This window comes from Pseudonaja textilis, chromosome 12, assembly GCF_049901715.1.
Source record: "Pseudonaja textilis isolate UNSWEBS1 chromosome 12, rPseTex1.2, whole genome shotgun sequence".
NCBI lineage: Eukaryota > Metazoa > Chordata > Lepidosauria > Squamata > Elapidae > Pseudonaja > Pseudonaja textilis.
Window position 1 is genome coordinate 2,594,843 of NC_142001.1, and position 23,573 is coordinate 2,618,415.

Consider the following 23,573-nt stretch of genomic DNA (forward strand, 5'->3'; position numbering starts at 1 on the left):
TCCGGGGACTCCTCGCGCTTCGTCCCCTGAAAGGCTTCTCTCTCTTCGCTCCCCGGTCGGCCCGGCGAGAGAAGCGCTGCCCAGAGGCCTAGCTGCGGGTCGGCCAGCCGCTCAGCGGCCTTGCGCCACCCGGGCTGCTCGGGATCAGGCTAGAAAGCCACCAACCACCATCACCACTCTCTTCGCTGGTCCTCGACTTACGACCGCGATTGATAACAAGGCAGATGCGGAGTGAGATTCGCCCCACTTTACGACCTTTTTGTCCCAGTTGTTAAAAGAATCACGCTGCCATTAAGCGAATCTGGCTACTTCCATTGACTTTGCTTGTGGGCAGCCAGCTGGGAAGGTTTATAAATGGAGATGACACCTGAACTTCAAGTGGTCAATGGCTATAAACCGAGAACTAGCCATAAGGATGTTAATGTGATACTGAGGCACAGCATGGAGAGTATTTACAGGGAGGCATAATTTTTATTTCTTTTCACTACAAGTACAAAACGTTTCACATGGATAATTGTTCCCTTCAAAATAAAGGAACCTGAAATTGCTGTTAAAATAATAGTGGTATTTAGAATTACAGGAAAATTAATACATACAAAAAATACATGAGGTATTTCACCCTCGAAATAAATAAATGCAAAGAAGCAGGAACTCTTTGAATTCCCAAAGATGTCCCTACTTTTTTCCTGTTTTGGAAACAACTTTCTTTTACAAATAATAAAAGTTTCTATCATCAGTTGGGATTTATTACAAATGAAAACTAAAACTAAACACAAATAAATTTCAATTACTTTGAAATGCTTCTATTTCCAGTTTGTTAGTATTTCTGATAGTATGAAAATAAATAAAACTTTTAAAACCACAAATGAAAATCTTTGATATTGTTTGACAGCCGACAGTTTTCCAGTGCTGTTGACTGGGAAAAGCAAACACCAAATTTCTAAGCTGTGCTGTGACTGAATTTTCAAAAATCTATTGATTCCAAGCTTGTAAATCAACAATATTTTACCTTTGTGTTTACTTCGTTGAGAATAAGTATTATGAGTGAGGTAGACAAACGATGACCTCTTTACAGGAGATTTTGTGAAACAGGAAAAACAGATTTCATTCAGCGCTGTTTTTTCCACAGTACAGTTGCAAAACAAATTCTCATTGCTTAAAAAACATTCATTTCATAGAGAGTCTGTATCACTACAGTAGTCTTCTAAACACTAATCATTTACACTCAATATAAAATAAAGAACAGGAAGAAGTTTTGAAATGCAATTCTTCTTTTTCACATTATTCAGACAGGTAAAATCTTCACAACTTTGGACATTGCAGCAAGGCGATGCCAAAGGAAACCTAAAGGATAATAATATGTAATAATGTAGCAATAAGATTCCTGGGTCTGAGTGATCCATTTCAGTTTATGAGACCTAGTGCCTGAAACCCAATTCTGATATTTGTTTTTTATTCAAGAAAAGTCTTTAAGGTAGGTGAATCACTTGTACAAGATAAGAGGCTTCACATGGTATCTGATGGCAACTTTCTCACATCAGTCTCCTTGACTTACAATGAGTAAGTCTAGTTTAGAGGAATTATTCTACACTGTGGTTACGGTAGAGATAGTCTTCTTCTAAAGGAGCCAGCCACTCTACACCCTCAACATCTGGTTAGATCTTATATAAATCAATTTATCAAGTGACTATATTATTCTTTGAGGAGATCTCTATAACTCCTAAAAAGAATGACCTCTCCCCTGGATTAGCACATAATGAACATGTGATATGGGTCCTAAAATTAGAACAAGATACAAAATACAAATGTAGATATTAAGAGGTGTTAAGATATTAAGACCAATGAGATATTAAGAGCAATTAGAGATAATTAATAATTTGGTATTCTGATTAAAATAGGAGATAAATCTTTTCTAAGCTTGTTTTAGCCAACAAAATGTCATTCACAAAATAACCACAACAAAATTTTCCAAGGAAAATTCCTATTACATGATCATTAAAAATAACTGTATATCTTGGAAGATCAGTGAAGTAAATCACTATAAGGACTTCTAAACAATGGGCTTATATCAGGGGTGGGACATGACAGGGGTAAGTACCGGTTCGGGATTTACGAGCTTCCCTGCCTGCTGTGAGCAGAGCCTGTTAACTGTCATTAGCACGCTGCCTGGCCAGAAGCAGCCTTTGAAACAGCCCTCATTTCTTGTTTTTTTAACTGCAGCTGTGCCTCGCAAGGCAGCTGAAGTTGAAAAAATCAGGAAATAAAGATCAGGTAAGACCCCGGGTGGGCAGGTAGCCAAAAAAATCAGCAGACAAAGAACTGGTTCTATGCTGCTCTTCAGAGCTACCGGTTCTACAGAGGTGGACAGAACCGGTAGAAACCCACCCCTGGCTTATATTTGTGTTTACCCAAAGATTCCAGTGGCATTTGAACACACACATGCAATGACAACCACAGCTGAATTTGGACATCTATCTGCTGCATATCTGCTTAATGGCTTCAGAGAAGCGTGCGTTTTTAGTTACCAGCTGCAGTCTCATGTAATCCACGAGAACCCAGTCAACCAATTTATCAACTGTGTCTACATTTCAAACAAACCTGGCACTGATAATGTAAGAACGAGCAATTTAACTAATCAAAGTCATTTCAATCTATTAAAGGAGGTGATAAAAAAAGATAGCTCCATACTGAAGCTGTGTTACAAAAAAGTTTGTACCAGAGACTCTATAGTCCAGGGATCTCCAAACATGGCAATTTTGAGACTTGTGGACTTCAAGTCCCAGAATTCCCCAGCTGTTCATGCAAAGTTGCATTCACCAAAACGATTCCATGTGGCAACAGCCACAGCAGTATTAGGTGAAAGAAAAGCCACACAATTGGCTTAGTATTCAATGTGTTAGCATCCAGTTTCAAATACAATTATCTCAATTGCCATTCAAAACCCATCCTGATCCCTCCTGTCTGAAAACAGAGTTGTCATTGGCAAGCCAGGATGGTGAACTAATTAATTAATTACTAACTGAATTGATTAATTACTAACAATGTCAGAAAAAAATGTACAGATCCAATGAAGCCTGTTTAAGCCTGACTCAATAAAGCAGTCTTGGCCTTCCTTCCTTCCTTCAATTATTTGCCTAACTACTGGCAGTTCTCAGGGCTCCCAGCCCCCTCTCCTGCAACCCCCCTCCCCTACAGCACCATGGCTTTGCTTTTAATGTGTACAAGATTGGAAGAAGGAATTTATGAGTGTTCCAAAGGGGGCAGTGCCAGGAGGCAGTGCTTAGGAAGTATACAAAAATCAAAGGTGTGAAACTGAATAATTTTGTCCCTTCCCAGCCAGCCAGCAGTCCTGGTCACATGGTTTTCCATTTAGCAACTGCTTTGCTTAGCAGATTTGTAAGCCCAAATTAGGGTCATTAAGGGAAGACTACCTCTGTTTATACAGGGAATTGAATTCTGGAATTGACAACATGATGGTGGATTGTCAGATAGATCCCTGAGATGACAGAGCCATATCTGAGAAGGAAGCAAGGCATTTCAGAAGGACTGTTTACCATGCAAAGGCAGGGAATGAACACTGAATGAATGGCCTTGCTACCAGTGGAGATAAGCCAGGCAGGATCTGACTCCTCTAGAATCAATGAAAAATACATAATGAAAAAATACATAACATTCAGAGACTTTGGATTTTAAAAAATGGGCCTAATCTTCCAAGGCCTTCCTCTGCTAGCATTTTTGTGATTTAAAAAATCAATTTCATTTCTGCTACAATTCTGCTCAAAGAGGAAATAAAAAAGCACGGCCAGAGAGCTCTTTCCTGAAAATGTCCATTAAAGATGGAAGAGGCAGTATTTTACATTTGCTGGAGAGCTCAGAAGCTCAGACTGATCAAGGCATACTTTGAAAACAGCCATGTTGAAATTATTGTAAGTGTCCTGAGGAAAAAGGACATCTCAAAGCAATGTAAGATAATTTTTCAGGGATCATTGGAGTATTGTAACTTCCCGCCATGCCCTGAAAATAAACCACATTTTCAACAATCAACAAAGAAACCTACTTAAGCTCCAGGGTTTTCAAGTACTGTACGGTAGTAACTCCATCGTGAGGTGGAGAAACACACTTCAAGCAGCCAAATGGTGACAAATGGGAGAAACCAGGAGACAACCTTCTAGCACAGCCGATCAGAAGGCGAATTTCATGGAGAAATCAAGCAGGCATGTGATAGATAGTCTAGGTCTCTCTTGGACTTCCTTTCTCTCCCAATCTGCAAGTAAACTTTTTTTGCCCTCTCTTGAAGATTTTACTCTGACAAGGAGGCCAGGTAATGTCTCACTCAGTTGAAGTCACTCGACTCCCAGCAGACCTGGATGGGCTTGTTCGGCTGCTACAAGTTTTCTCATGGATGAGTAGAAAACATCCTAGAGTTGGACGTTATGGGCGGAAATCCCAATAAATTAGTCATAACGCAAAAAAAAAAAAAGCACCAAAATGCTAAACCTTCTGCAGAACTTTCTTCCAAAACTGGCCTGGAAGTCAATAAAACCTTCGTAACCTTGACGTCTGGCTTAGTGCCAGCTTTTGGGATCCATCACTAGAGATGGGCCAACCTCTTCTGTTTGCGGTGTGGCTGGATGGCACGAAAGAAAGACAACGCCACGGAATCCCCCCTGGAAGGCGGGAGGGGGGTCTCTTTAGCTCGACCAATGTTGCCAATAGCCACAACATCCAGGTGAAGAATGGCAATGGCTGAAGTGTACAAAACTGTGAAACTGTAAATATTCAAAATGGCAGCTTCTCCAGGGAAACATTGCTGGAGGAACTTTGCAGGGGCTCCCCGGTTTCAAGGGTCTGGTTTTGGAAGGAGGAGCACAGGACTGAAGCCACTTCCAGAGAGAGCCCAGCCTGGGCTGCTGGGCAGGCAGACCATGGAAGAAGCACTTCTGGTGGCGGCTTCTGCTTGCCTGGCGCTCCTGTCTTGGCTGCCCCCTTCCCGGCCCAGGTGGAGAAGGCCTGCAGATCCAGCTCAGTGCATTCCACTGGGGCGTGAGGCCAGCAATGCTGCGATTCCCTGGCGCAGGAGGCGGGCTGGGCCAGGCCGTCAGGACCTCTGCTGTGGTCCTCTCTGCTCTCGGAAAAGGCCCCATGGAAGGAGCAGCTGTGGAGCCCAGAAGTCCCCATCAGGGGCTGCGTCTCCAAGAGGCTCCTGGCTGTGGGGGTCGTGGAAGTGACAGTCACCAGCTTGGACCAATCTGTATCAGGCTGTGGATGCGGGAGGCGGGATCCAGAAACATCCGCTCCTGGGATAAACTGAAGAGCTCCAGCAGGGCCTGAAAGCAGGAAAAGCCAGTTAAGGTGAACATGGGAAGTCCTACAGCTGCTTGCCCAACTGAGCGACAGGGAAGACCAACAGCCACACAGGACAGCCAGGCAGCTCTCTGGATTTGAAAGCAAACAGGCAGCCGCATCTCTCCTGGAATGGTGCAGTTTTCCCCTCCCCCACCCCCAGCATCTCTTTTGCCTTCACCTTCCAAGTGCTGCACAGCTCTAAACCTTGCAAAAAAATTGTTTTGGAAAAGAACAATTTCAATTGAACATTGAAATTGATAAAAATATATGACGGAAAATCAAATCACAAATGTATTGGGCAGGCAGCCTGAAATCAACAACTTCTTCAGTTTTATTTCGCAGCCTTTGTCGTTGATATGGCAAGGCCCCCTGTGGCAAGCCACTCAGTGTCGCTGCATACGAGATGGGCGGCAAATAAATGTCATTATAAATAAATAAACTCCCCACAGGAGGAGGAAACCCCCCTTTTCCTCTGACCAAAATGTCACTGGGCCAGAAGCCCACCTGAACGCCCTCCTGCTGGGCACCTTCCTCTCTCGGGGCCAGAAGGACCCAGTTCCACCCAGGAGGCTCCCAAGAGGCCAGGCGAGAGTCGAAGGCAGATCTGAAACAGGGGGAGAAACCTCCAAAGATCTGAGGAGGCTGGAGAACCCTCAGGAGGCCCATCGTTCCCCACCAGCGTTGAACCCTTTGTTCGTCCTTAACAAGTAACATGTCAGCTTTGGAAGCCATATTGAGACCAGACGCTTCCACACCGCCACATTCTTGAGCCTGGGAAAATGGGAGGGGGGAATTTCTTGGAGTGTATGTGGTTAGACATAATAGCATTCTTCTTCTTCTAAGTCAAGGTCATGCTATTTCTGCACCTGGGTGAGGGGACGTCTCAAATGGGGATGGATAGTGATTGGGGCATGTGATGCAATGAAGGGTGCAGGGGGTGGATTTGTAGTCTTTACTTATTGCAAGGAAGCCCAGAACTTTCATATTCGGGATTCCCCAGATATGTCAGTTTACTATCCAAATAAAACAGAACTTTTGAGAAGATGCCTGTCTCGGAGTTATTTGTTAGAATGGAGGTTTCCTGGACCGCTGACATAATACAGGTAATCCTCGACTTACGACCACAATTGAGCCCAACATTTCTGTCATTAAATGAGACATTTGTTAACTACGTTTCGCTCCATTTTATGACCTTTCTTGCCACAGTTGTTGAGTGAACCACTGTAGCTGATAAGTTAGTCACCTAGCTGTGAAGTGAATTTGGCTTCCACATTGACTTTTCTTGTCAGAAGGTCACAAAATGCGCCCCCCCACCCCGGACTCTGCAACCATCATAAATACGAGTCAGTTGCCAAGCAACCAAATTATGATCCTGTGACCATGGAGATGCCACAAAGGTCATTTGAAAAATGGTCATACATCACTATTTTCAGTCAGTAAATGAACTGTTTTTAAGTTGAGGACTGCCTGTTACGTATAATTTTAAGAAGAGCGAATTATGTTTACACCTTAATTAAGCTGAATCATAAAAGACAAAATATTCTACACACGAAGTGTGAATATACTTGTCTAGTCTTCCATCCCAACTGGGCCAATGACTGTTTTGAACCTCTTTTGCTGATCAAAGCATTTAAACCGCCGCTACCACCCTGCGTTATGTAATTAATGTTTGAATACAAGCACGGGAAGTGCCTTCTGAACATGTGCATGTGCCTCTCTCCCAACACGGGAAGGAACATCGACCTTCTATGCAGAGCACCGGAGGACTCATTCTTGAGCCTCGCAGAACTTCTCTTCAGGGTTCACTGGGGCTATTTTGTACATCTCCAGGTCAGAGCACAGTAATCAGATAAGAAAGAGGCTCTAAATGGACACCTGGACACAGGCTCCATCTTGGTTACTCGATGAAACCCACGGGAGAAATTCACCTTCTGGGGGTCTGTAGAGAGACCTGAAGTTCCTGAGGTCCAAGGAGCATGCATCTGGCGGCAGGTCATGGAAACCAGCTGGCCCAGCAGATGTCTGAAATGTCACTCTCTGCCCAGAGACATTCTGACTTCTCAAAAACACTTTAGGAACATGCATAGAAAAAGAAGAAACAGGAGTTTACACACCTTGCAAGACAGCCTCCACAACGAGGGAAGGCTCATATGCTGGAGAGCTTTTGGGGATTGTTCCTAATTGAATCATGTTTTATGAATGTGCTCATAGTTTTAATCTGTCCACTGAATGCATATACTGTATATGTGTGTGTGTGTGTGTGTGTGTGTGTGTACGTGTGTGTATGTGTTTTCTTAAGTTTTCGTGGGTACTTACATGCATGGTTTTCAGCTTTGTTCAGGTATTTTCCCACATCATTATAGTTGTGCTTTTAAAGTTGTAGAAACGTTTCGGCAGAATCAATACAGTATCAATACAGAAGCCTGATGATGGCAGATGAGATTCTGCCGAAACGTTGCTACAACTTTAAAAGCACAACTATAATGACGTGAGAAAATACCTGAACAAAGCTGAATACTATATATATATAGTGTACAGGTATGTAGGTGTAGGTGTGTTCGGGTCTTTTCCCGTGTAAGATTAAAAGTATCTTGGTGACGTTTCGGCGAGGTCCCACTCGCCATCCTCAGGCTGGTGCTTTCGGCTTTGTGCCAGTGCACCAGCCTGAGGATGGAGAGTGGGACCTCGCCGAAACGTCGCCAAGATACTCTTAATCTTACATGGGAAAAGACCTGAACACACCTAACCTATATGTGTATCTGCGAATCTGCCAGTCTGTTTGATGTGGTATCTCCTACCCACTTTTTATATTCCAGTGAACCATTTGCCTGAACTGCTTCCGAATATTATCTCATTTCTCAGGATTTAAAAATGCATTTCTGCCCCTTTTGCCTTGGTAACATCTATGCATATTTCCCTCACATCATCTTCCTTACTCTTGTTGTGATTTGCCGGCAGCCTGTGTAGACAGCAGTGGAATCGGACAGTGGGGAAGAACAGGATCCAGTCTGGGAGTCTGGGGAGGACTCGGACGAGGGTCCTGCGTCCAATGCAGAGGCGGGGCCAGGACCATTGGGGAGTGGGGTGCTGACTCCGGAGCCTCCAGAGCCTGGCAGCAGCAAGACAGAGGACCCAGGGGAGCCTGTTCCCAGTGCGTGTGTGCGCAGAGCTGCTAGGAGGCAAGAGCACATGAAACAAAAGGGGCAACTCGGGAGTAAGGCTTGGAGGTGACTGCCCCTCCCATAAGGTATAAAGGACAGGCAAAGGTAGAGCAACCTTTGCAGGAAGCAAATTCATTTGCTCTGTTTGGATTAATCCTTGAAGCTCTGTGTGGACTTTGTACTTCAGTTGTTTTTTTATCATTCATTTGGCGCTCTAGTTGTTGGCAGCTATTCAAAGGAGAGAAAGGTGGGTGCTTATCTCGAGGGACTGTTTGGGACTCATTACAGGCTGGGAATGCACATACTTCCCAGCGCTGAAATGAAACAAGAGTTGTTTTAACTAAGCATGTGCTTAATTATGGTCTCGGGAAGTCTTGGTCAGAACAACTCTGTATGAGACTAAAAAGCATATTGCTGAGGCAGACAAAACCCTGGTGGAAGAGAAACCCACTTCCCTTAGGAAGAGTGGGGAAAGGAGGGGCAACCACATACAGGACCCACTCACCCTGTTGGCACTGGCTCTTCCAGAATTGCTGGCAGTAGAGAATGGCGACCGTCAGGAGGACCAGCGCCAGGAGTGCCAGGGCGCTGCTTGTGAGCACCACCAGAGCTGGGTCTTGGGCAGGATCCGTGGAACTTTCTTCTAAGCCAATTCTAGAAAGGCCTGCCAAGATCAGAAACATCATTCAAAGCAGGAAGGAACAGGGTCCCGTCTGATCTGTTTGGCAGGCAACAAATCCCACTTAGGAACCTGTCTGTGGCTGGACAGGACGTGTGTGTGTGTGTGTGTGTGTGTGTGTGTGTGTGTGCTCCGTAATGCAGAATGGAACATTTCCATCTCCCAAGTGCAAAATGGGTTTTGTTACAAGCCCAACTGGATGTTCCAATTCCCCAGTACTTAGCAACTCTTCCTATCTTGTTGATCAGGCAGGCCTGCTTTGCTCTTGTGAGTGCACAGCTGCTAAAAACCTTCCAGCCTTCCTACTTAAGACGACAGCATAAAGTGAGACCTAGCATGCCTTGCAGTTGAACTGGAATATATTGGAAATTAAAAATAAATAAATAAAAGCATTTTCAGCAGGGCAATGCAGATTCCGTTCAGACAGAAAATGTGTGCTTAGAACCTGAAATCACCATTGCAAAACCTCTTAAGCAACAGAGTTTCTAGTCCCCTTGACCGGAACAACATCTCAAAATGCCACCCAGTCTCAAGAGTTTTATAGGCCATGAAGTCAGGCAGATTTGGCTGGGTTTTCTTCCTATTGATCAGGAGTCAGCACTGATAGCTCTGCGGGGTTTCCACAATATCTCACAAGGCTAACAGGAGCAGGCCATTACTGAATATAAAGCAGAACATATATTTTACCCATCGTGCATCCAGAGGCACAACTAATAAAAGCCAGTGGTTATCAATTTGCTCTCCACCTCATATGCCAATGACTATTTGCAGAATCAAACTTCCCTGGCATGCAATTTCATATGTGGAGGCCAGGGGTGTGATAGCTCAGGACTTAAAGATGCTGAGCTTGTCAGCTAGAAAGCTGACAGTCTGGGTTTGAAACCCGAGTGCCATGTGATGGGGCAAGCTCCTATTCCTTGCTCCAGCTCCTGCCTATCTAGCAGTTTGAAAGCATGCAAATGTGAGTAGATAAATAGATACCACTATTTATCAATATTCTGAGAGCCTTGGGGTATACTCCTGCTGGTCACATGACCACAGAAGTGCCTTTGGACAACACTGGCTCCCTTGCATAAGAAATGGAGATGAGCACCACCCCTGAGCATCGGACACAACTGGGCAGGGGAAACCTTCACCTTTACCTCTATATGGGCAGGGAACCCAAATATTCAGCAAGCCTCAATCTTGCTGCAGTGTAGAACAGGGGTCTCCAAACTTGACAACTTAAAGACTTGTGGATTTCAACTCCCACAATTTCTCAGCCAGCCATGGAATTCGGGGAGTTGAAGTCCACAAGTCTTAAAGTTGCCAAGTTTGGGGACCCCATGGTGTAGAACTTTGTCAGGAGGATGAGGCCTGAAGCATAATGAGGAGAAGGAGCTCCTAGGAGCCTAGTTAGTACATACACTGTGGTTCGGAAGGTGGGGTCTGCTTTGTGCAGGGCACACATTCAAGGTCCTGGAATCCACCAATCTGAGTTTTACTGTAGAAGCTGTAAAAAGCAAGAAAAATGGACCGATGTTTAATATGGAGGAGCTGCAGAGGGCTACTTACCACCTGAACATGGGCAGAGGGCACCGGAGGCTTCCCAAAGGCTGCAAAACCCGTTACTCTTAGTAAACTGTTTCCTTGCTCCCCTGATGCGCTGAGGACTGATTCATACACCAAAATCATTTCCAGTGCACTTAATATGTAATCACAGTGCAAAGGAAATAAGTGAATAATTGGCTTCATCCCTGCTCCCATCTTCATCTGCTTTTCCTGAGCTCAACCAGTCCTCATCATGCCAATGTTACTCCTTGGTGCAAGGATATCTAGGCATGTGGAAAACCAGGGTTATGGGCAGCCCACCTAGTGAACTAACCACTTTCTGAACATGGCACGGATTCCCTGATTTGACGTTGCTGCCCCACAAACCTGACGATTTTGTTTATTCATTCTTCAAATCTACACCCCCCCCCCCAACTTTCTTTCAGGATGCAATAGTCCTTTCCTCTTGTTCCCCCCTCCCCCCCCCAAATACACATTTGGTTCTGGCCGCGAGAGAGTGACTGGCTCAATGTCGCTCAAGAAGTTGCTGAGGCTGAACTGGAACTTGAGTCCCCCTTAGCCAGTCTAGTCTCCCAGAAAGAAAGAAGAGTCATAAGGCTACACTTCTGAACCCCTCAATCCCTGCTGGGCAGCGGGGGTTCCTGTGAGGGACGAGGAAGGAACACCAGCAGGAGAGCCAAGAGTATCCATTCCTAGCAGGAGCTCCCAGTTGTGGAGATGATTCCAGCTGAGAGGCAAGAGACTGGGGGCAAAAGTGACGACTGCCAAGCATCCATTTTCAAGTGTAAAGGAGAAGAAAGACAATGGCAAACCACTCCAAGAAAAGTTTGCCAAGAAAACCATATGGTCAAATGATATAAAGCGATTGACAATATTGCGTCAGGCCCCTTGTATCAGAAGGCACTCAATGTGCTACTGAAAATGAGCTAAGGAGCCTTTGGAGCAATGATCATGCTGCTGCTGGTATTATTATTATTATTATTATTATTGTTGTTGTTGTTGTTGTTGTTGTTGTTGTTGTTGTTGTTATATTAAAGCAAGGGTCTTCAAACTTGGCAAGTTTAAGACTTGTGGACTTCAACTCCCAGAATTCCTGTGTTAACATGATTGGAGGAGGAATTCTGGGAGTTGAAGTCCACAAGTCTTACAGCTGTCAAGTTTGAAGACCCCTGAATTAAAGCCCCTGCTGGATGCTCATCAGGTTAAAAAAGTTTACCAAGGGATTTCCAAAGTTTGGACTCTCTTGGTCAACTGCAGGCAGATTGTATACAAATGGGAGCAATTCGACACCATCGTGAACAGCAACCATGATCACACCAAACACAAGGGGTGTAATACTCTGGGTGTCCTTTAACCCAATCCACCTCTCCCTCCTAGGATGTGATTTTCTTGATGATGCTCTTAAAACAGGAGAGCTTACTCAAGCACCCTGTCACAACTCCAAATGGACCCTCGAGAGCTGCCCAGTTCCTGTTTTGATCAAAGGCTCCCTGTGGAGCTGGACAGCCTTCCTTACCCGGGGAAGCAGCCTCCACAGGTGGCATCGGAGGTTGTGCTGCAGTTGGACTTCTGGGCCCGGTTGATCAGTGAGCAGGAGAGGCAGGACTTGCAGCCATGCGGCCCCCACCTGTCCTTGAACCTCCTGGGCTGGCATGGGGTGCACTCAGCCTCCCTCCCTTCCCCATAGCCACACTCCTGCAAGAGAGACGCATCCCGTAATTCTGCCTGTGCATGCAGAAAAGTCATGCCAGAAAGGGAGGGAGGGAGAGGGAGAGGGAGGGGGGGTGGGGGTGGGATTTCTGTTTTACAGAGGAAATGCTATGAATTACTTTGCAGGGGTGACGATCTTCCACCTATTCCAAGAAGGGTAATTTAGTACCCAAATCGTCACAAAATACGTTCATTACGACAATCCATCTAGCACACTCTTCACTGCTCTCTTTTGACTTGGCTAAAAGAAGCCCACCAACACCATCTGCCACTCTTACTATATTTTCAGCAAATACAACATCTACACCAGCTTTAAAGCTGAGGAATTTGGGGAGGGGGATAAATGGTCTTTTTCTGGGAAATACTATATATATATATACTATATATATATATATATTTCTGAAGGGAGAGATTATGGAAAGACCAGATTGTGGCTTATTCCACAGACTAAAAATGTAAGAGAAAAATGTTTGCATGCCAATTTTGCATGCCAATTTTCACACAAAAAAAGAACAAAGCAGAGCAACATTTTAATTTTTAAAATGCCTACCTGATTTAATTTGAAATAAAAGTTGAAGTCTACAGTCATCAACTGCTGTGCTAGACTCAAAGAGCTTCCTAGGCAGATTCCACAGGGGTGCAAACGTCTGAGAAGGCACAATAAGCCCATCTTCAGATTACCTTGGAGAGTTCAAATCCAGGGCCACACTCCTTGCAGGGGTTGCATTCGCCATGGTCATCCAGGTATTCGCCCTCTCGGCATTCCTCGGGGTTTGCAATGGAGGGGGACACAAGAGCCTGGTGGGAAAAACAATGCAAGAACCAGCATGACATGACTTCTCAATTCTCTCGGAAGAGAGTGAGAGCACCATCTCCCCAAGAACCCTTCCACAACGCAAGAGACTGAGTAAAGTCGAATTACTAAGGGTTTTTTTTTAAAGGCTTCCCTGGTGTTCATCTAGGATCCCTGATAAAATCTAGGAGGTGCACACAGAATTGGATCAGTAAATTCCTCTCAGACGTACTTTCCAATGGCTGCCTGCCACCAGACTTCAAAAAACAAGATATCACTCCTTGTCATGCCTTGTCGGAGGCTGAATCTGAGGAGGAAGCCGTACAGCTGATAGGGAGTGGCTTCGCTGGCTGTGGAGGAAACTGGGGAAGGGCAAAGTCCAGCTGGGCAGAGCAGGGAAGAGGTAGAACAAGGGAGAGGGAATTCAGAGGAAGACCCAGGTCCACCCCCTCTTCATCCTAGGACACGCAGGGAGGAACGGATAAGGGAGCAATGTGGGTTGGGTGGCTTACAGGGGAGGAAAGGGCCCTGATTCCCTTCATTAGGCATACCTGGGAAGAGAGTTTAAAAGAGATGCAAGCTGAGAGCGGTGACTTCTGGGAACAAACGTGACTTTATCTTATGTTGTTGTAGCTTATCTGTGTTTCTGGAGTCTTCCCAACCATGTGAGTTTTGCCATGCTTTCAAGTCTGAAATTCTTGCTCCTGCCCTGCTACACTAATTACTTCAGTTTGGCTTGTTTGGACTTTAAGTTACAGTTTGTGTTTACCCTGTTTTGGACTTAATTTTCTGCAGTCAAAGGCTGTTCCTGGGAGAGTTTTTCTCCAACCAGAAGGTAACCTGGACACTGGGGACAAAGTTGGGGATAATAAAGGGACTCTTATTGATTATCTGACTGTGTTGCCTTTGTGCCATGCCCCGGGTCATCACCCTTCTAAAACCTGGCAAACCACAAGACAGAGTTGAAAGCTACTACCCCAATTGCCCTTTTAAGCTCCTGCTTCAAATTCCTGGAAAAATTCATTATAAACAGGATAGGTCCCATAATAGATGAACATCTATCCGTGGAACAAGCTGCCTTCCAACAAGACTGGACCTCTGTAGATCAGGGGATAAGCCTAACTAATTGAAGCAGGATTCCAATGAGGCCTTAAAACCATGGCCATGTTCGTAGACCTAAGGGCAGGATACGACAGTTTGGAAGGATGGGTTGTTGTACAAACTGTGCCATATTATCCCCTGCAAAAATCTCTACCGACTAATTAATAACATGCTAAGTGATAAGTCCTTTCCGATAATAATGGGGAACAACATAGGTAAGATAATTCTACCTTCTGGGGGAAAAAAGTAGTTGCTCCTAAAAGCAGTTTTAAATAAAAGGCAGGTGATTCCTGGCGGTGGAAGGAGAACCCAAAGTCTCAACCAGCCAATGGAGACCCCAAGAGACCCTCACAGACAATGGAGGTTCCTTGTTCAGGGAGCAGCTGCAGAAACTGGCACCTGAACCCAAAAGATCCATTAGAACAGCCACTGGTTTCAGTACAGTGACCTCCTGAGGAAAAGCCAGATGGGCCTCAAGCCCCAGTTCTGCTTGCTGACCAACATCTGTGCGCTTTTCAACAGGATTTGCACTGAGTCTCTCTGAAGTTGAATGGAACAGCGAGGCTTCAGTCCCCTTGCAATGCTGCCGTGCTTCTGCCTTGCCTGGTGATGGCCAAAACGGGGCAAAGTAGGCTGAGGTGTTGCCAAGGTGCAGTGCTGAACCCTCACCCAGGCAGCTATGGACAAACCCAGGGCAACCCGGGTGTAACACATCATTACGCAATGGCCGCGGTTTCCTTGCCTGCATCAGACGGGGGGGGGGGACACAAGTCCCAACAGCGGCATTGGCAGGGAAACGTCGCTGGGAGCATCGCTTCCCACAGATCCCGCCTTTCCACAGCTTCTGTTGGGGACTTTTCTTATCCGCAGGGCGGACTCTTACCTGGGTGGCGATGATCAGCGTGAGACACAGTGCAGCTCCCTTCTCCATGCCAAACCCCTCCGTTCGCAGCTCCTTGGAAAGCAAACTGTGCAGAAAGGAGAACATGAGCCTCTCCTCAAAGCCCCATTTCTTCCCCTCCAATGAACCTCTTCTGTTTCAAGGCAGGGATCGACTTCCTCATAAGGGGTCAGAGAGACGGCCCCGAGCCCTGCTGAGGAATTGTGGGGGGGGGAGCAGAAATCCCCAGGCTTCAGGCTGAGCTGGGCAGAAGGCAGCAGCCACAGCAAAGCTCTTGGGCCACACAGACCAGGGAAGACTTGGTTGGTTGCCCAGAGTCAGGTGTCGTTCATAGGGGACCTTCCTGATCAAGACTGAAGCACACCTGAACAGCAAGGACAAAGTGAGCCACCCAGAGTCATGGGACGGCGAGTTGGGTGGCAAATAAATTTAATAAAGAAATTAGAAATAAAAAGACAACTAGCTCACCATTTATAGCAGACTTAAAAACAAAACTTAGATACAAAGGGGGGGCGTTATGTTAATTATCCTTCCTCAGGATTGAGTCACGGGTAATCCTTGACTTACAACAACTGAAATCAGAATTTGCATTATTAAGCAAGGCAGTTGTTAAGTGAGTCACGCCCAGTTTTATGACATCTTTCCCCATGGTTGTTAAAGCAAACGACTACAATTGTTCAGTGAGTCGTGCGGCTGTTGAATGAATCCGGCTTCCCCGCCTTCCCTCTGCTTGTTGGAAGCCACCAGGAAGGTTTCAAAGGGGGATCATTTGACCCCGGGAGCTGCAACCATTATAAATGCCTGACAGTGGCCAAGCACCCAAATTTTGACCACATGACAGGGAAATGATGTGATGGTTGTAAGTGTGAGGACTGGGTTGTAAGCCTTTTCTCCTTCCAGTGCCGTTGTAACTTTGAACAGTCACTAAAGGAAGGGTTGTAAGTTCAGGGCTACCTGCATTAAGCTCATTCAGGCAGATCCTGTCCTGTTGACCTTTACTAAATCTGAATGAGATGGTGCCTATTATACTAGATCGCTATTTCTCCCAAGAGCGATTCAAGGATCTTCAGCCAAGACCTCTCAGGAGCCCCTGAAACCGAAATGATTTGCCAGCCTAGGTTGAAAATAACATGCCATTAAAATCCCACCAAACCACCAGGTAAGCAGCAGAGGAACGAATGGTGAGCATGAATGGCCGATTCGGCCGCAGGTGGCAGACGGCAGCCTTCGGGCTCAGAAGGAGGGACTGGGGTGATGGCCTGGACGGGCTGGGTTTGGTGCTGGTGGCCGAGCCTGGCCAGTCTCTGGAGATGCAGCCAGGTGGCCAGCTGGAACTTGGCCACTCTGGAAACAGGGGGGGCTGCTGGCTGAGCCACCCATTTGTGGGAGACACGGCTGTGGGGAGAGGAGTCGTGGCTGATGGGAGGACTTGGGGGACGGCAGCATCAGGCGGGGGGAAAGAGAGCTGACCTGGTCCAGCAGCCACCTTCTTCATCTCTGCTACCCTCTTTGTGGGATGCAGGACTTGGCCACACTGCTTTGAACTGAGTGCCCGATGGCCGGAAGGGAAGGGCAGAAATGGCAAGGATTTTGTGGGTCTTCGATGGTTTTTGTGGCAGTGTGGCCTCCAAATTAGCCCCACATTTGGAAAATCTACAGTGAAACTCCATGAAACTTAATATTTTCCAAATAATCAAAGCATGCCTGGCAAAAGATCCATTTGGAGGGTCATTCATATGTCAGATTCCACATTGCAACAGGGAGAAACTACCACTTGCTGAGTTTTGGTGAGGTATGAAAAAAGACTATTCATAATTATCTGAGAAGGCTGTCAACATACATACTTATCCCTTCTTCCAAGGTCATATATAGGTGAAGCTGGATTTTCTTCATATAGTGCAACAAAAACTACACTTTGCAGTTGATTAAATGCAGAACCAGAGATGAGAATCCAATTGTCTTCTATTATTTGCAAAAATAATGCCACTCTTCTCATTAACCTTTTAAAAGTTAAAAACTTTTTCATGAAATTTTTATATTAATATCTTAGTTTGATATTGTTATTTTTGCTTTTCCATAAAGTTCTACAAATGGGTCCATTATAATTTTAATAAGGAAAATATTGATAAATATAAACAAAAGCTCTTGTGAGTCCTTTTTCAATTATGGTGACTTTATCCTCAAATCTTGAGTTGGAGTTGGAATTAGAAGGTTGAATTTTTCATTGGTTTACATATTTACCATTGAAAGAAAGATTTAAATTAGATTAAAAAAATATGGATTTTATTTTGTAAAAATGAATTGGAAATTCTATTGTGTGGTAATGAACATATTGCTGCTAAGGTTTATAAATTGCTATTGAAAATGAACTTGGAGAGTGAGTATGTAAACTTAGTATGATTCAGTGGGCAAAGAGTTTTGGATATAATATAATGTTTGAAATATAGGAAAACATGGAAGAAAAATTTAAAATTTACATTTAACTATAATTTAAAAGAAACTTTCTATACGATGATGTACCTGTTGGTAACAGTGGACAAATGGTCAAGAATGTATAAAAATACTTCAAATGAATATTGGAAATGTAAATGTATAAAGAAGGAACTTTTTACCATTTATGGCGGACTTCCGATAAAGCAAACAAATAATTGGAGTAGGATTCACATCTTAATAGAGAAGTTTCTTAAAGTGTATATAAAGCTAAAAAACCAGAGAGTTTTCTTTTGGATTTAATTGATAAACAACTTGGAAAAAAGCTAGAACTTTGATAATATATGCCGACAGCAGCAAGAATACTCTGTGCACAAAAACGGAAGGATACTTTGATTTCCAGTAGACAAAAGGCTGCAAAAGTCGGAATTAGCGGAGATGGCTAAATTGACTTTTAATTAAGGAAAAGAACACAAATAATTTTGTTTTTACTTGGAAACCACTTTTGGACTTCGTGCTTGAGGTGGGAAAAAAACGAAATTCTGATTTAGGGTTTTGCTGATTAGGTAGGCTTCATGTTACAGAAAAGGCTAATTACAGTATTACAGTATAAGTAAAAAACTGAGGTTGTTCTGTCTTATTCTACCGCGGCAAAAGGAGTCCGAAGTCCAGGCTGCCTTTCCCTTTTTCCTCCCCTATTTTCCCACTTCCATTTTCCTTTGTGTTTAATATTTGGATAAAGTTATTTTTAAAAAAAATTCCAAGCCCGGAAAAAAGGAAGGAAGAGCGATCCACTCACCGGCCGATCCCCGCCGCCTCCGGGTCCGGGAAGGCAACGCGCGGCGGCAGCTCCGCTTCTCGCCCCGCCAGCACCAGCCGACGCGGAGCCCGGGACGTGTCGGGACTTGCCCGCCGCCGCTCGCCCTGCCCAGCCGGGAGGGAAAGAAGGAGGGAGGGCCGGCTTACACGCCCCCTCCGCGGGCTCCTCGGGGGAGGCGGGGGTCGCCGGGGAAGGCCGGGGACTCGCGTCCGGGCTCGGCGGTGGCGAAGGGGCGCGCGGCCTCGCGGGACGGAGGATCGGCCGGCGGGCTGGACCGGCTCCGCCAGCGCAGGAGCCAGCCGGCCCGGTGGGTGGCCGAGTGCAGGCGGGCATCCCTGCGTGGAATCCCAGGCGGGCTCTGAGCGCCCTTCCAGCTCCGGCTCGGCCGCGGACTTCGCCGGGCGGAGGGTCCGGCCGTCCCCGGTGGAAGCCGTGCGGCTCCCGGGCCAGGCGCGTCTCCCAGAACGGGACTCGCCTTCCTCGCTCGGGGCTCCCGGAGAGACCGGGCCCGTTCAGGGACTCCTCGGACCGGCGCCTCCCCACGCAGGTCTCGCGGGGGGAAAGGAAAGAAGAACCAAGCGGGCGCCGCCGAATCCTCCGCGAAGCGTTTGCTTGGATACCGCCTAGCAAAAGGACGCAACGCAAAGCTCCGTAGTTGCAGGCAACGTTGCTTTCTAATTCAGCACCGAACTGCCCCGAACACTCTCTACACTCGTCCCAAAGGCGCTTTTTTCCCCTTTTTTTCCCGGAGAGGCGGCTGGACTTTCTGGTTTTTCTTTGAAGACGTTTCGCTTCTCATCCAAGAAGCTTCTTCAGCTCTGACTGGATGGTAGAGAATGGAAGGATTTATACTTTATATTACCCAGTCAGAGCTGAAGAAACATCTTGGATGAGAAGCGAAACGTCTTCAAAGAATAGAATAGAATAGAATAGAATAGAATAGAATAGAATAGAATAGAATAGAATAGAATAGAATTCTATTTTGGCCAAGTGTGATTGGATATAGAAGGAATTTGTCTTGGTGCAAATGCTCTCAGTCTACATAAAGGAAAAGCTACATTTGTCAAGAGTCAAGAATCATCAGGTACAACACTTAATAATAATAGTCACAGGGTACAATAAGAATAGAACAGAACAGAACAGAATAGAATAGAATAGAATTTTTATTGAGAATAGAACAGAACAGAACAGAATTCTTTATTGGCCAAGTGTGATTGGACACACAAAGAATTTGTCTTGATGCAAATGCTCTCAGTGTACATAAAAAAAAAAGAGACATTCATCAAGAGTCAAGAATCATCAGATACAACACTTAATGATAGTCACAGGGTACAATCAACAATCAAATCATACTAGGAAACAGTCGATATAAATCGTAAGGATACAAGCGACAAAGTTCCAGTCATATGGTCACAAGTGGGAGGAGATGGGTGATAAGGAGTGACGAGAAGATTAACAGTAATATTAGTGCAGACTTTGTAAATAGTTGGGCAGCGTTGAGGGAAAAACCAGAAAGCTCAGCTGCCTCTTGAAAAAAGCACCTTTGGAGCAACCATGGCCTGGACAATGGAGAATCTCCTTAGATATTCATGACAGTCTCTCTTTAAAAAAAAGCACCAACCACCCTAGCTGTACTGCTAACTTGGACAAGTATCTCAGATGCTATGTATGTATTTTGGATGTTTTTATTGTATTGCTGAATATCTCTCTCTCTGCTAATATCATAATTTTGGGCCTTTTTCATCTGTGGTAGTGGCCTCTCAAAATTAATTACCATAATTAAAATGCAAGAAAAGCATGAGAATTTCGGGAAACCAAATTTTAAAACCTTGAGCCACAAAACACAAAAGTCTCCACTTAAAATTTTCATTTGATGCACATCCTTCTTATCAGGAGAAAACCTTCAGTTGTTGCAGGTTTTCCAAATCCCTCTTTAAGTGTGGCCATTCCTCAGACTGATGGAAAGGAGAGAGACAGGCCACTTCCAAAACCAGCAATCAGATTTCCAAGTGCTGCAAATTACACAAGTACAAATTGGGAACTTTCTATTCCCTGTGCCCCACTTTGTAAAGAAGGGAATAAACTGTTGTGGCCATATGTGGTGCTCCAACACTGAATGTTTTTCAGAAGAGTCTAGACCAGTGGTCCCCAACCAGTGGGCTGGGGACCACTGGTGGCCCATGAGAAAATTTTGGTGGTCTGCAGAGAAATGTCATCCCCAAAACACCCCCCAAAGCAATTAATCCAAGCTGCGTGGGAACACAAGGCTTGCATCGCTTACATTGCAAACAACACGAGGTAGTGAGGGGAGGGGGGAAAGGGCCTGGGGGATGACATGCCCCACTTGCCTGGCCTGGCCACCGGGCTGCTTCTTTCCACTTCTTTCTTCTTCTGCTTTTGGTTGCATGCAAGGAAAGCAGCCAAAGTCTTTCTTTCTCTCCCCAAACTCTGCCAGAAATGAGTCTTTGGGACCCTGCAAAGCTTCCTGCTCCAAGAGGCTGCGCCGGCATGAAAAGTCTTACAAAGTCTCATTTCTGGCAGAGTTTGGGGGAAAGAAAGACTTCTGCTGCTTTCCTTGCATGAAGCCAAAAGTCTTTCTCTCTTTCTCCAGCTGAGAATGGAGCTGGAGCCGGTATCCTGCAATCCCAAGTAAAGAACGATCAATCGGTAGGAAAATGGGATGGGGAATTTTCCTGCAGACTTTTTGGGGGATTTTCCCAGGATCTCTGGTCACCGGGATTTAAAATTATGAGTCTGGTGGTCCCTGAGGGCCAAAAGGTTGGTGATCCCTGGACTAGATAGTCACTTATCTAATATGGTATATGTTCTCCCGCTTGAGCAAGGGGCTGGACTAGAGGACCTCCAAGATCCTTTCCAGCTCTGTTCTATTCTAATATTTATGCAAGAGATGGGCAAGAAACAAGTTAGCCCCCAAAAAGCCACTCAGTAAGTTAGTGTTAACAAACCAAGCAGAGGAAATAGACGAACTTTTTGCTAGTTAACTAAGTTATGCAGGAAGCCACCACAACAGCAATGGGGTACTTTTAACTACCCCTGACATCAACTGGGAGACAGACTCTACAGTAAGTGGGAGATTGAACAGGTTCCTGACAAGCCTAGCTGACAACTTTGTCATCCAAAGGGTAGCAGAGGGAACTAACGGGCCAGCTGTACTGGACCTAATTCTTACCAGCAGAGCATAAGTGATAGAGGGGGTTGAAGTTGTGGTAACTTTGGGGAAGAAACAATGTGATATAGAAATTCAATGCTTTATCAAGCAGTACTAATAGTTCACGTCCCAAAGGTGTTTTTTCAAGAAGCAGCTGGACTTTCTGGTTTTTCTTTGAAGTCCAGTTGCCTCTTGAAAAAACACCTTTGGGACAGCCATGACCTGGATGACTGAGAATCTCCATAGATGATAGTTCACATCAGGGGTGGGATTCTACCAGTATGCACCCATTCACTAGAACCGGTTGTTAACGTTCTAAGCAGTTCAGAGAACCGGTTGTTAGAAGAAATTACTGGCCTAATCCTGTCAGGAAGGCAGGAAGGAAACATTCTGGTGTCGCTTACAGAAACTGCCTCTCCATTAACCCTTATTACATTCTTGGCGGGACTAGATTTCTCTGGAGTTTTTTTTCCCCCTCCTTTGCTGATACTTTGCTTGTGTGGAGTGACCATTGAAAAAAGTGACTTACGACCATTTTTCTCAGTTACAACTGTTGCAGCATCCCCACAGTCACGAGAGGCCAGGTGAGGAGATGCGTGCCTCGATGTGAGTGATGTTCAGTTGGCCACTCCCAGCCAGTAACATGACCACCAAGCCATGTGCACCCAGTCATGACCACCAAGCTAAGCCCACTGACTAAGCCATGCCCACAGAACCGGTTGTTTAAAATTTTGAATCCCATTTCACGTGTTCTTGATTCTGTCCCTCTGTTAATGTAACCTAGGACTGTATTGGGTTTTTTGGCTGGTACTGCACACTATTGGCTCATATTGTCCATTTGGACTCCAAAATCCCTCTCTCAGCTATTGCTGTTGAGCCAGGTTTAATCTAATATTGTACCTGCACATTTGGTTTTTCTTGCCTAAGTATAAAACCTTATAAGTGCAAAGCCAGAACTGAGAATTGTGCACCAAAATCCCTAGATCTAGTCTTCCCTCCCTTAATTGTCTCTCATTCCCCACCACTCTCCAGTAACCAATCAGATTTAGGCAAGATGTTTTCATAATGTCCAATCCAAGGACAGTTTGGTATGAGGCTCCCTCCTTCTTCCAGCTGGGTGACCTTGAGGCAGCATTTCCAGGAGGTACAGTAACTACTTTCGTTTTACCCCGAGCCTTCTCCCCCTCCATTCATCCTCTCCACAGTTCACGGCAGCCTGTCACTGCATAGCCGTGAAGTCCAAGTGAGCATAAGGGGACAGCTGACAGATACGTTGCTGACACATACTACTGCTACTACTTCCCACAGTTATTGGATGGTGTTTTAATATTATTTTCTTTTTCGATATAGATTTTGAAATAATTTCACAAACTCCTAAGAGTGTCTTGGGGACCCCAAGGCATCCTGGGACCATATTTTAAGGAATGCTGCTCTGTGCCCCTCCCTTTGCACGGGCTCTTCCCAGGGTCCACCTTCTTCTGACAGACATTTGCAAGCGCACAAGTCAGAACTACTTTGCAACAGCTAGAAAATTGGGATGCTTTATTTGTTTTTGTTTTTTTAAAAAATAAACTTTATGGAATAAACATTAAAAACAATTGAACACAGTGCGACTTTCTTGGCCATCATTTTGGCCATACAAGCCATTGTACAGAGATACACATAACAGTTAATTTCCTTGTTTTCCTAATGTTATTAGTATAGTGGTAGCTGCATATTATTTCTATTTACATTTATCTACATTTATCTACAATTATGTACATATTTACAACCATCTTTTATACTCATGCATTCGTATTATCTGTATTTGTCCATTATATTCCATTCTCTTTGGTTTACAAAACTTTAACTTTCATTCCTATAAAGCGTCAACCCTTTCTTTCTTTTTCCTTGACTCCAGCCATTGATAACT

The 23,573-nt window shown here is 45.1% G+C and overlaps 1 protein-coding gene across 1 annotated transcript; it reads right to left on the reverse strand.

Moving 5' to 3' along the window:
• Nucleotides 1–451: 451 nt before the first annotated feature.
• Nucleotides 452–18,585, reverse strand: EDA2R (ectodysplasin A2 receptor). Its single transcript, XM_026703192.2, has 8 exons — nt 18,472–18,585; nt 15,225–15,309; nt 13,129–13,245; nt 12,254–12,432; nt 10,593–10,678; nt 9,013–9,171; nt 7,275–7,415; nt 452–5,327 (listed from the first exon to the last, which is right to left on the reverse strand). The coding sequence occupies exons 2-8, from the start codon at nt 15,270–15,272 to the stop codon at nt 4,780–4,782; spliced, it is 1,278 nt and encodes a 425-aa protein (XP_026558977.2). The 5' UTR covers nt 15,273–15,309; nt 18,472–18,585; the 3' UTR covers nt 452–4,779.
• Between the last annotated feature and the right edge of the window lie 4,988 nt (nt 18,586–23,573).